The sequence below is a fragment of the Dendrobates tinctorius genome, unplaced genomic scaffold, assembly GCF_039654945.1.
Source record: "Dendrobates tinctorius isolate UK_male_01 unplaced genomic scaffold, ASM3965494v1 ptg000031l, whole genome shotgun sequence".
Classification (NCBI taxonomy): Eukaryota; Metazoa; Chordata; class Amphibia; order Anura; family Dendrobatidae; genus Dendrobates; species Dendrobates tinctorius.
Genome location: NW_027361699.1, coordinates 23,569,197 through 23,583,369, shown reverse-complemented (window position 1 = coordinate 23,583,369; position 14,173 = coordinate 23,569,197). Strand labels below are relative to the sequence as shown.

General features: G+C 44.0%; 1 protein-coding gene across 4 annotated transcripts in view; it reads left to right on the top strand.

The window, feature by feature from the left end:
* Positions 1-14,173, top strand: part of LOC141086301 (zinc-regulated GTPase metalloprotein activator 1B-like) — a 347,538-nt gene that overhangs the window by 53,092 nt on the left and 280,273 nt on the right. For all 4 annotated transcript variants that reach the window (XM_073572259.1, XM_073572258.1, XM_073572261.1 and 1 more), the window contains one exon: positions 5,003-5,089. In XM_073572259.1, the coding sequence (XP_073428360.1) occupies positions 5,003-5,089 (87 nt within the window). The remainder of the gene's footprint in view (positions 1-5,002; positions 5,090-14,173) is intronic.

Here is a 14,173-nt window from a genome sequence, read left to right as displayed (position 1 = left end):
GATTAGTCCTTGACCCCCTCATTTTCTCTTTATATACTGCCCCCATTGGATAATTCATCAGTAGATTTGGTTTCCAGTACCATCTCTATGCTGATGGCATCCAGTTGTACACATCGTCTCCTCACATCACACCTGTATTACTACAAAATACCAATTATTGTCATTCCGCTGTTTCTAACATCATGTCCTCCCTTTATCTAAAACTAAATGTGTCAAAAACTGAACTCCTTGTGTTTCCTTCCCTCCACTAACCTAACTATGCCCAATATTGCTATTTCTGCGGGTGGTTCTAACATTACTCCTCAGCAACATGCCAGCTGTCTTGGGGTCATATTTGATTCAGATTTTTCATTCACTCCCTACATCCGATCACTTGCTCGCTCATATCACTTGCACCTCAATAATATCACTAGAATTCAACCTTTTCTTAACTTTGACTCTGCAAAAACTTACTGTAGCTCTTATTAATTCTGGACTATTGGAAGTCTGTACTAATCGGACTCCCTCTTACTAAACTCTCCCCTCTCCAATCTGTCCAGAATGCAGAGGCCAAGATCATATTCCTTTCCAAAAGATACACTGATGCCAATACCCTGTGCCAGTCAACTGGTTACCCATTTGCTACAGAGTTCAATATAAACTTATTACTCTCACCCACAAAGCTCCCCACGGTTCTACACCACCCTACATCTTCTCCTCTCTCATATTTGCCTATCGCCCTACCCTTGCCCTCAGTTCTGCTAATGATCTAAGACTAACATCCTCAATAGTACGGACCTCCCACTCCCGTCTCCAAGACTTCTCACATGCTGCGCCAATTCTTTGGAATGCACTACCCTGGACAATTCGATTAATCCCAAATCCCCACAGTTTTAAGCATGCCCTAAAACACATTTCTTTAGACTAGCCCAGGGGTCCCCAACCGCCGGTCCGCGGCCCAGCACCGGGCCGCTGCAGTGCCCTTGCCGGTCCGCGGACACAAGGGGAGCCAGGGGCGGTCAGTGGCGTAGCGGGGGCTGGGGCGGCGCGCAGCAGTTCTTGGCGGCGGCCAGGGAGCGATCAAGCAGCTCCGCTGCCTGCAAGAGGGAATAGCAGGAGCGGAGCTGCAAGGACCCGTCCAGCTTCCTGCCCGCCGCCCGCGCTTCCTGTCTCTGACTGACACAGAGAGGAGCGCGGCCGCTGCTGTGTCAGAGCGAGGAAGCGCGGGCGATGCTGCGACAGGTGAGAGGAGAGAGGTGGTGTCTGTGTGTGTATGTGTGTGTGTGTGTGTGTGTGTGTTGGTCTGTGTTTGTGTAGCCTGGCCCTGGAGGAGATGGGGACATGAGGAGAAGGCCATGAGGGGAGTGATGGAGAGACGGCAGTGATGGGGAGAAGGGAGTGATGGTGTGAAGGCAATGATGGGGAGAAGGGAGTGGTGTGAAGGCAATGATGGGGAGAAGGGAGTGATGGTGTGAAGGCAATGATGGGGAGAAGGGAGTGATGGTGTGAAGGCGATGATGGGGAGAGGGGAGTGATGGGGTGAAGGCAATGATGGAGAGAGGGGAGTGATGGGGTGAAGGCAATGATGGGGAGAAGGGAGTGATGGGGTGAAGGCAATGATGGAGAGATGGCAGTGATGGGGTGAAGGCAATGATGGAGAGATGGCAGTGATGGGGAGACGGGAGTGATGGGGTGAAGGCAATGATGGGGAGAGGGGAGTGATGGGGTGAAGGCAATGATGGAGAGATGGCAGTGATGGGGAGAAGGGAGTGATGGGAATGATGGAGAGATGGCAGTGATGGGGTGAAGGCAATGATGGGGAGACAGCAGTGATGGGGTGAAGGCAATGATGGGGAGAAGGGAGTGATGGAGTGAAGGCAATGATGGGGAGAGGGGAGTGATGGGGTGAAGGCAATGATGGAGAGATGGCAGTGATGGGGTGAAGGCAATGATGGAGAGATGGCAGTGATGGGGAGAAGGGATTGATGGAGCACTTATTCAAAACCTATGGTGAGTTGAGTCACATTATAAATGTTATTTAATTATAAGTATGCACTGCTACACTACAACCGTGTCCATAGCCCCGCCCCCTTATGACCAAAGCCCCGCCCCTGCCACACCTCCATCCCCGCCCTGCCGGGCCATGGAAGAATGGTCTTGCTTGAAACCGGTCCCAGGTGCAAAAAAGGTTGGGGACCACTGGACTAGCCTATTGCTCCACCTCACTTATCTAAATAGCCCCGTTTTGCCCACACTAAATTTTCTTCAAAATCAGGACCCTTGTAGCATCTGTTCACACATCCTCCATGCACGTAATAGCCCTCTGTGTCTGTACGGTACACATACTGACTTGTGACTGGTTCATGCAGCTTCATGTGAATACCATCTTATTATATTGATGGCTGGACCATACAGTACAAGCACTTTTACTCTTCACCTTTTTCGTGTCTCCCCTATTTCCTCTTAGATTGTAAGAAAACAAAAGGGATGGCACTCACCGTTCTGAAGAAGTGAATTTATAAACTGTGGACAACGGCCGTTTCACGCCAACTGCGCTTCAACGGGTCCTGGCGTGAAACGGCCGTTGTCCATAGTTCACACATCTCTCCCGAGCCTATGCTTTTTATCTGAAAATAAATTCACTTCTTCAGAACGGTGAGTGCCATCCCTTTTGTTTTTTTTCATACAACGTAGCTATGCATGTTTTTCTTTGGATTGAGCACCCGTTCTGTGGGTAGCTGGCGTGCAGCTCAGGTGTGTGAGTTTGTACAGCACTATAGTGCACATCAAGGTGGCGGCAGTGGTGCCGAATTTTCTTCTTTCTTCTTGGATTGTAAGCTGACGAGCAGAGCCCTCGAACCTTTTTGGTATCTCTTGATTTACAGTGGGGCAAAAAAGTATTTAGTCAGTCAGCAATAGTGCAAGTTCCACCACTTAAAAAGAAGAGAGGCGTCTGTAATTTACATCATAGGTAGACCTCAACTATGGGAGACAAACTGAGAAAAAAAAAATCCAGAAAATCACATTGTCTGTTTTTTTTTCATTTTATTTGCATATTATGGTGGAAAATAAGTATTTGGTCAGAAACAAGCAATCAAGATTTCTGGCTCTCACAGACCTGTAACTTCTTCTTTAAGAGTCTCCTCTTTCCTCCACTCATTACCTGTAGTAATGGCACCTGTTTAAACTTGTTATCAATATAAAAAGACACCTGTGCACACCCTCAAACAGTCTGACTCCAAACTCCACTATGGTGAAGACCAAAGAGCTGTCAAAGGACACCAGAAACAAAATTGTAGCCCTGCACCAGGCTGGGAAGACTGAATCTGCAATAGCCAACCAGCTTGGAGTGAAGAAATCAACTGTGGGAGCAATAATTAGAAAATGGAAGACATACAAGACCACTGATAATCTCCCTCGATCTGGTTCTCCACGCAAAATCCCACCCCGTGGGGTCAGAATGATCACAAGAACGGTGAGCAAAAATCCCAGAACCACGCGGGGGGACCTAGTGAATGAACTGCAGAGAGCTGGGACCAATGTAACAAGGCCTACCATAAGTAACACACTACGCCACCATGGACTCAGATCCTGCAGTGCCAGACGTGTCCCACTGCTTAAGCCTGTACATGTCCGGGCTCATCTGAAGTTTGCTAGAGAGCATTTGGATGATCCAGAGGAGTTTTGGGAGAATGTCCTATGGTCTGATGAAACCAAACTGGAACTGTTTGGTAGAAACACAACTTGTCGTGTTTGGAGGAAAAAGAATACTGAGTTGCATCCATCAAACACCATACCTACTGTAAAGCATGGTGGTGGAAATATCATGCTTTGGGGCTGTTTCTCTGCAAAGGGGCCAGGACGACTGATCCGGGTACATGAAAGAATGAATGGGGCCATGTATCGTGAGATTTTGAGTGCAAACCTCCTTCCATCAGCAAGGGCATTGATGATGAAACGTGGCTGGGTCTTTCAACATGACAATGATCCAAAGCACACCGCCAGGGCAACGAAGGAGTGGCTTCGTAAGAAGCATTTCAAGGTCCTGGAGTGGCCTAGCCAGTCTCCAGATCTCAACCCTATAGAAAACCTTTGGAGGGAGTTGAAAGTCTGTGTTGCCAAGCGAAAAGCCAAAAACATCACTGCTCTAGAGGAGATCTGCATGGAGGAATGGGCCAACATACCAACAACAGTGTGTGGCAACCTTGTGAAGACTTACAGAAAACGTTTGACCTCTGTCATTGCCAACAAAGGATATATCACAAAGTATTGAGATGAAATTTTGTTTCTGACCAAATACTTATTTTCCACCATAATATGCAAATAAAATGAAAAAAAAACAGACAGTGTGATTTTCTGGATTTTTTTTTTCTCAGTTTGTCTCCCATAGTTGAGGTCTACCTATGATGTAAATTACAGACGCCTCTCATCTTTTTAAGTGGTGGAACTTGCACTATTGCTGACTGACTAAATACTTTTTTGCCCCACTGTATGTATTATTCTGTACTGAAAATGTAAAGTGCTGCGGCATATGTTGGCGCTACTGAAATAAAAATTATTATTATATTATGGAGAATTTTGAAGAGACAAGTCGAGTATCGCCCTCCATCCAGGCTCTAAATGAGGTTGCTCTTGAAGAATGGAAGATGATAGATATTGCAGTATGTCGCCAACTTGTGGCTTCCATGCCTATAAGGCTTGGTGTTGCCCTTAAAGATGTAGTAGTTTTTGATGTGGGGTGTATTCATTTTGCATCAACTAATTTGAGTGAAACTAATGAAAGGTTTATTATTAACCTTACCGTCATGTTATGAGTTAAAAAATTATTATTATTATTTATTATAAAAAATGTTCGATGATATATATTTTAATATATTATTATTGTGTTTAGTGAGATATTGATTACATTTTTTTCTACGGTGCTTACTCATATATGCTGAGCTCTATATATGTATATACTGTATATTTATTTTTCATCAGATCATTTTTTTGCTTATGTTTAGTTCATTTCTTTATGACTTAGGTGCTGGGAAGACAACACTTTTGAATTATATTTTGACTGAACAGCACAACAAAAGAATTGCCGTCATAGTGAATGAGTTTGGTGAAGGTATGATATTATTTTTTGCGCCAGATGTGCCTGTTTGTACAGTCATTTATGTGTACCTGTCATTTCAGGAATTTTTAAAATAAGCGGTCATTAGGAATATCACCATTTCTAGCTATTATAAGACTCGTGTTGACTACATTTTCACCAATTCTGTCTTTAATATTCAGTTGCGTTTGAGCTAGTGGATGGGGACAATCTGCTTTATAGCGAACCTGTCAGCCGGATTTTACTAAGTAAACTGCAGGCATTGTCAGTTTTACTATGTTAAAGTCTTAAAATGATACCCACAGGCCGCCCCGAAGTACAAACGTGTTCCTCACCATAGAGACAGAGAGCGAGAGACACAGCTTGTTCTTTGGGGCGGCCTGTGGACAGGTCTTCCCTTGGTTTCTCTGGCTTCGATCACCAAGATAAGACTCTGCCGACACCTACACTCTCGTCCCAGAGCACGGGCATATCATTAACTGAAAGCTAACACTGATTACACAAGAACCTCAAGACTGAATTCTTCACCCCCTTGTATCATTTTAAACAGTTGAACACTACCAACTTGACAATGCCTGTAGTTTACTTAGCAAAATCTTGCTGACAGGTTTGCTTTAATGCCTCGCACACATAGTACACAGAGCCAGGAGACATTCCTGCTTGCCTGTCTTTATGAAGCATATGTTGAGAAGCAGCAGCAGTATAGAAGACAGTATACAGCAGTAATGAGCTGTGTAACTGTGAATCCTGCTTTGATTTGAGGGAAAACACTAGAAATCTGCAGCTTGATTTATTTATCTATCTTTTTCAGTCTGCATGTCCCTTCTCCTCGAACTTCCTGTCAATGTAAATTTCAATAAGTGGCTGTAATTTGGTCCCACCATGATCTTATTTTGAGCAAAATTGATTATTTTTTTTAGCTTAATTGACTGGTTTTGGAGATGGGGAGGAGTTAAAGTGGCTCATAAATAAAGAACAATAAGATATATCAGAAAGTTTGTTATATTTGCTTGTACTAGTGCGGAAATTATTTTCAAACGATAGTAACCAGTTAAGTAATTTATTCGATTTAGTAGATTATTAAAATTAAAAAAGTACCAGCCAATACGACTAGAGATTAGCAAACATTGTCGGCTTCCTCCTTATTCAGCAAGTTATAGCACTTACCGAATAAGCTGCAGAGGGAACCCGGATACATGGAGTGCTCGCGATGATCAGCTGTTTGGCGCCGCACCTGCATGTGTCATGGCTGTGTGACAGTCACAACAAACAGACTCTCCATGCATGTGTTGTGACTGTGACACAGCCGCGACACCTGCAGCTGAGGCGCCAGACACCTGATTATTGGGAGCGCTCCAGGTACCTGGGTTCCTGAGGCAGCTTCTTCAGGTAGCGCTAAAGGAGCCGACATTGTTTGCTCATCTCTAAGGCTGTGTGCCCACGTAGCGATTTTTGAGCGTTTTTGCCGTGATTTTCGGCGCGAAAACGCTAAGAAAACGCTTAAAAATCGTGTACAGAACGCACCCCATGCATTCCTATGGCATTCCGCACATGCTGTGCTAATGCTGCGCTTTTTTCCGCGGCGGAATCGCATCGCGGAAAAAATCGCAGCATGCTCATTCTTTTGTGCGGAATCGCAAAGAATTGCCGCGATTCCGCACCCATAGGAATGCATGAGAATCGCTTATTTCCCGCATGTGGCTATGCCCACCATGCGGGAAGTTAAGCGTCTCATGTGCGGTTGGTACCCACGGTGTGGAGGAGAGGAGACTGTCCTCCAGGCCCTGGGTACCATACCCCTGTAAAAAAAAGAATAAAAAAAAATCGGGGTATATTTACCTTCCGGTGTCCCGCGCTGCATTCCCGGCCTAGCGTTCCCAGTAATGCCTTGCGGCAAGGTCCTGTGATGACGCGGTCTCGCGAGATCGCTATAGTAACGCGAGACTACGTCATCACAGGTCTCGCAAGGCATTACTGGGAATGCTGAGGCCCGGGATGGCAGCGCAGGACGTCGGAAGGTAAATATACCCCGATTTTTTATTTTTTTTTAGCATTTTAACATCCTATCTTTTACTATTGAAGCCGCATAGGCGGCCTCAACAGTAAAAAGCTGCTCACACTTGTCAAACACTATGTTTGACGAGTGTGACCAACCTGTCAATCACTTTCCAAGCGATGCGTCAAATCGCTTGGAAAGTGCTTGAATATCGCACGCGAAAATCGCGGTGAAATCGCGCCGAAAAAAAACGCGCGATTTCTGGGAAGGAGTCCGGTTTTTAGTGAGCGTTTTAAAACGCTACGTGGGCACATAGCGAGAATATGACTACAACTAGAGTTTTTACATAGATTTCCAATGAGCAACATTTTCGTGGTTATATTAGCAATTTTTTTTTTTTAGGGAACTTCCTTTTTTATCATTCACTTACCTTATTTTCAAACTATAGGAATCTCCTTACTGTAAGACGCCCCCTGGTTTAGACAGCAGAAAATAGGAAAAACATATTTTCAGCACACACTTTGCGGAAGATTCATTAAGACTGGCATAGCGCATGGTAGTCTTAATGAAGCACTCGCTGGAGTACACTGACCTTAACCCCTTCACCCCCAAGGGTGGTTTGCACGTTCATGACCGGGCCAATTTTTACAATTCTGACCACTGTACCTATATGAGGTCATAACTCTGGAACGCTTCCATGGATCCCGGTGATTCTGACATTGTTTTCTCGTGACATATTGTACTTCATGTTAGTGGTAAAATTTCATTCAAATAACTTGCGTTTATTTGTGAAAAAAACGGAAATTTGGCAAAAATTTTGAAAATTTCGCAATTTTCCAACTTTGAAGTTTTATGCCCTTAAATCACAGAGATACGGCACAAAAAAAACTTGATAACTAACATTTCCCACATGTTTACTTTACATCAGCACAATTTTGGAACCAAAATTTTTTTTGTTAGGAAGTTATAAGGGTTAAAAGTTGACCAGCGATTTCTCATTTTTACAACACCATTTTATTTTTAGGACCACATCACATTTGAAGCCACTTTGAGGGGTCTATATGATAGAAAATACCCAAAAGTGACACCATTCTAAAAACTGCACCCCTTAAGGTGCTCAAAACCACATTCAAGAAGTTTATTAACCCTTTAGGTGCGTCACAGGAATTTTTTTGAATATTTAAAAAAAAATGAACATCTAACTTTTTTTCACAAAAAAAATAATTCAGGTTCAATTTTTTTTATTTTACCAAGGGTAACAGGAGAAATTGAACTGCAAAAGTTATTGTGCAATTTGTCCTGAGTACGCTGATACCTGATTTGTGGGGGGGAACGACTGTTTCGGCGCATGGCAGAGCTCAGAATGGAAGGAGCGCCGTTTGACTTTTTCAATGCAAAATTGGCTGGAATTCAGATCAGATGCCATGTCACGTTTGGAGAGTCCCTGATGTACCTAAACAGTGGAAACCCCCTACAAGTGACACCATTTTGGAAACTAGACCCCCCAAGGAACTTATCTAGATATGTGGTGAGAACTTTGAACCCACAAGGACTTTACAGAAGTTTATAACGTACAGCGGTACAATTAAAAAATCATATTTTTTCCACAAAAATGATCTTTTCACCCCAATTTTTATTTTCCCAAGGGTAACAGGACCCTAAAAGTTATTGTGCAATTTGTCCTGAGTGCGCTGATACCCCACATGTGGGGGTAACCCACTATTTGGGCGCATGGCAGAGCTTGGAAGGGAAGCAGCGCCATTTGACGTTTTTGGCTGGAATTGAGATCAGACACCATGTCGCGATTGGAAAACCCCTGATGTACCAAAACAGTGGAAACCCCCCACAAATGACACCATTTTGGAAACTAGACCCCCTAAGGAACTTATCTAGATGTGTGGTGAGAACTTTGAACCCCCAAGGGCTTCACAGAAGTTTATAACATACAGCCGTATAATTAAAAAATCATATTTTTTCCACAAAAATGATCTTTTCACCCTCAATTCTTATTTTTCCAAGGGTAACAGGACCCTAAAAGTTATTTTGCAATTTGTCCTGAGTACGCTGATACCCCACATGTGGGGGTAAACCACTATTTGGGAGCATGGCAGAGCTCGGAAGGGAAGCAGCGCCATTTGACGTTTTTGGCTGGAATTGAGATCGGACACCATGTCGCGATTGGAAAACCCCTGATGTACCATAACAGTGGAAACCCCCCACAAATGACACCATTTTGGAAACTAGACCCCCTAAGGAACTTATCTAGATGTGTGGTGAGAACTTTGAACCCCTAAGGGCTTCACAGAAGTTTATAACATAAAGCCGTACAATTAAAAAATCATATTTTTTCCACAAAAATGATCTTTTCACCCTCAATTCTTATTTTTCCAAGGGTAACAGCACCCTAAAAGTTATTGTGCAATTTGTCCTGAGTACGCTGATACCCCACATGTGGGGGTAAACCACTATTTGGGCGCATGGCAGAGCTCTGAAGGGAAGCAGCGCCATTTGACGTTTTTGGCTGGAATTGAGATCAGACACCATGTCGCGATTGGAAAACCCCTGATGTACCAAAACAGTGGAAACCCCCCCACAAATGACACCATTTTGGAAACTAGACCCTCTAAGGAACTTATCTAGATGTGTGGTGAGAACTTTGAACCCCCAAGGGCTTCACAGAAGTTTATAACATACAGCCGTACAATTAAAAAATCATATTTTTTCCACAAAAATGATCTTTTCACCCTCAATTCTTATTTTTCCAAGGGTAACAGGACCCTAAAAGTTATTGTGCAATTTGTCCTGAGTACGCTGATACCCCACATGTGGGGGTAAACCACTATTTGGGAGCATGGCAGAGCTCGGAAGGGAAGCAGCGCCATTTGACGTTTTTGGCTGGAATTGAGATCGGACACCATGTCGCGATTGGAAAACCCCTGATGTACCAAAACAGTGGAAACCCCCCACAAATGACACCATTTTGGAAACTAGACCCCCTAAGGAACTTATCTAGATGTGTGGTGAGAACTTTGAACCCCCAAGGGCTTCACAGAAGTTTATAACATAAAGCCGTACAATTAAAAAATCATATTTTTTCCACAAAAATGATCTTTTCACCCTCAATTCTTATTTTTCCAAGGGTAACAGCACCCTAAAAGTTATTGTGCAATTTGTCCTGAGTACGCTGATACCCCACATGTGGGGGTAAACCACTATTTGGGCGCATGGCAGAGCTCGGAAGGGAAGCAGCGCCATTTGACGTTTTTGGCTGGAATTGAGATCGGACACCATGTCGCGATTGGAAAACCCCTGATGTACCAAAACAGTGGAAACCCCCCACAAATGACACCATTTTGTAAACTAGACCCCCAAGGAACTTATCTAGATGTGTGGTGAGCACTTTGAACCCCCCAGTGCTTCACAGAAGTTTATAACGCCCGGGCGTGAAAATAAAAAATTCGTATTTTTTCCACAAACATGATCTTTTAGTCACCATTTTTTTATTTTCCCAAGGGTAAGAGGAGAAATTGGACCCCAAAAGTTGTTGTCCAATTTGTCCTGAGTGTGCTGATACCCCATATGTGGGAGAAAACTACTGTATGGGCACACGTCGGGGCTCGGAAGGGAAGTAGTGACGTTTTGGAATGCAGACATTGATGGAATGGTCTGCGGGTGTCATGTTGCCTTTGGAGAGCCCCTAATGTACCTAAACAGTGGAAACCCCCCACAAATGACCCCATTTTGAAAATTAGACCCCCTAAGGAACTTATCTAGATGTGAGGTGAGCACTTTGAACCCCCAAGGGCTTCACAGAAGTTTATAATGCCAGGGCATGAAAATAAAAAAATCGTATTTTTTCCACAAACATGATCAATTAGTCCCCAATTTTTTCATTTTCCCAAGGGTAACAGGAGAAATTGGACCCCAAAAGTTGTTGTCCAACTTGTCATGAGTACGCTGACACCCCATATGTGGGAGAAAACTACTGTATGGACACAACGTCGGGGTTCGGAAGGGAAGCAGTGACTTTTTGGAATGCAGACTTTGATGGAATGATCTGCGGGTGTCATGTGCGTTTGGAGAGCCCCTGATGTACCTAAACTATTGAAACTCCCCACAAGTGACCCCATTTTGGACACTAGACCCCCCACGGAACTTATCTAGATGTGTGGTGAGCACTTTGAACCCCCAAGTGCTTCACAGAAGTTTATAACGCTCTGACATGAAAATAAAAAAATCATTTTTTTCCACAAAAATGATATTTTTGCCCCCAATTTTTTATTTTCCTAAGGGTAACAGGAGAATTTGGACCCCAAAAATTGTTTTGCAATTTGTCCTGAGTAGGCTGATACCCTACATTTGGGGGTAAAACACTGTTTGGGCGCATGGCAGAGCTTGGAAGGGAAGGAGCACTGTTATGATTGAGTCACCGTAGGAGGCAAAAACAGAAATGCAAGCTAAGTCCAGAAAACCAGAGAGGTTGGCAGCTATCGGATTGCAGACCCCTGAACCTATCAACACAACTAGCAGTAGCCGTGGGGGGTTCCTACGATGCCCTAGACCCCTCGAACACAGCCGGAGAACTAAATAGCCTAAAGACAGAAAGGGAAATCTAAACTGCCCCAGAGCAGACCCCAAAGCAAAAGTCAGCCCCCCACATATAATGACGGTGAAGCAAGAAGAAAGAACACAACACAGACAGAAAGATAGACTGAGCAAAGACGGGGCCCAAGCTAACTAGATAGGAAAGGACAGGAAGGCTGCTGTCTGCAATCCGTGAAAAACCCTATGAAAATAAGAGCCAACAGACTGACAGTGAAAAAGGCCCTGAAGACGCTAGGCTTCAAAAAGACTATGTCAGTACTCAGGAATATTCTGAAGACAGAGCAACCGGCAAAAGGAGATTCAGCTCACCCCAGCAGGGAATGGCAGAATCCAGAAAAGCAAGGCAAACAAAAAACAAAACACAAATGCAAAAAGGCAAAGCAGAAAACTTAGCTTTAGAGGAGCAGGAATCAGACTGGTGTCCTAGAAGTCCACAGAGAAATCACCCGCAGGGCACAAGGGCGTCGACAGCCTTATATCCAGTCAGTGACTCCACTCAGCCAGTCATCATCATTAGGCTCAGGTGCCTGATAATCAGGTTCATTACCTTCCTTTACCAGAATAGGGAGTTCACCAGACCTCAGTGACGAAGGGGAAAATGAACTCACAACAGAGCACCATTTGACTTTTTCAACACAGAATTGGCTGGAATTGAGATCAGATGCAATGTTGCATTTGCAGAGCCCCTGATGTGCCCAAACAGTGGAAACACCCAATTCTAACTCCAACCCGAACCCCAACACACCCCTAACCCTAATATCAGCCCTAGCCCTACCCTAACCCTAGCCCTAACCCTAGCCCTAAGCCTAACCCTAATGGAAAAATGGAAATAAATACATTTTTTTAATTTTATTATTTTTCCCTAACTAAGGGGGTGATAACTGGGGGTTCGATTTACTATTTATGGCGGTTTTTATGTTTGGCAGCTGTCGCACGCTAAAACACGCTTTTTATTGTAAAAATAGTTTTTGCATCACCACATATTGAGAGCTATAATTTTTCCGTATTTTGACCCACCGAGTCATGTGAGGTCTTATTTTTTGCGGGACGAGTTGACGTTTTTATTGGTACCATTTTCGGGCACGTGACATTTTTTGATCGCTTTTTATTCCGATTTTAGGGACGCAGAATGAACAAAAACCAGCGTTTCATGAATTTCTTTTGAGGGGGTGCGTTTACACCGTTCCGCGTGCGGTAAAATTGATAAAGCTGTTTTATTCTTCGGGTCAGTACGGTTACAGCGATACCTCATTTAGGTCTTTTTTTATGTTTTGTCGGTTTTATGCAATGAAAACTATTTTATATAAAAAATAATTATTTTTGCATCGCTTTATTCTGCGAGCTATAACTTTTCAATTTTTTCGCTGATGATGCTGTGTGGCGGCTCGTTTTTGCGGGACAAGATGACGTTTTCAGCGGTACCATGGATATTTATACGCGTCTTTTTGATCGCGCGTTATTACACTTTTTGTTTGGCGGTATGATAATAAATCATTATTTTTTGCTTCGTCTTTTATTTTTATTTTTTAAGGGGTTAACTAATGGGACAGTTTTATAGGGCGGGTCGTTACGGACGCGGCGATACCTAATATGTGTACTTTTATTGTTTGTTTTTTTTATTTCCAAAAAATGGATTTATTTGGGGGAATATTTTTTTTTTTTTTCTAATTTATTTGGCGATTTTTTTTTTAAATTATTTTAACACTTTTTTTTTTTTTTTTTTTTTTTACTTTATTAAATAGTCCCAGGTGGGACATCACTGTCCTAAGATCACTGTGACAGATCAGCAATCTGTCACAGGCATTGAAGAAGACTTCCTCTTGCCTGCGCTTTGCAGGCACTGAGGAAGCCAGCTTCCTGCAGGCCCCCGAAGGCCCCCGTCGCCATCTTGGATTCGGGGGCCTGCAGGAAAGGAGCCCCCCGCAGCAGCGCTGCACATTGCGCTGCCGTGGGGGGCTCAGGGAATCACAGAGGGAGCCCCCTCCCTGCCGATGCTTCCCTTTAACCCCCGGTACATGTTTGATCGCGGTGTGCAAGGGGTTAACGTGTCGGGGGCGGTCCGTGACCGCCCCTGACACATTGTGCCGGGTGTCAGCTGTGATAATCAGCTGACACCCGGCCGCGATCAGCGGCGCTCACCACGTGGGCGCCGCTGATCGCGATAGACGTACTATCCCGTCCATGGGCATAGGGGCCCGGGTCCCATGGACGGGATAGTACGTCTGATGTCAGAAAGGGGTTAATGAATCCGGTGCGTCTGTCACCCACTGTATGCCGTTTCCGGAAATGTACATTAGTGTACATTTGCATGCTGTCTCCGGTCTATAAGATGCACTCTTTTTTTTTTTTTTTCTTCTTCACAAAAGTGCATGTTAGGCTATGTTCACAATTTATTTGCAAATATATGCAAATTAAATGCTGCATTTTACAGTACCAGCAAAAGCAATGATATATTCTCATGCACACGTGTTTTTTCTCCTTCGTCTCATTGGGGGACA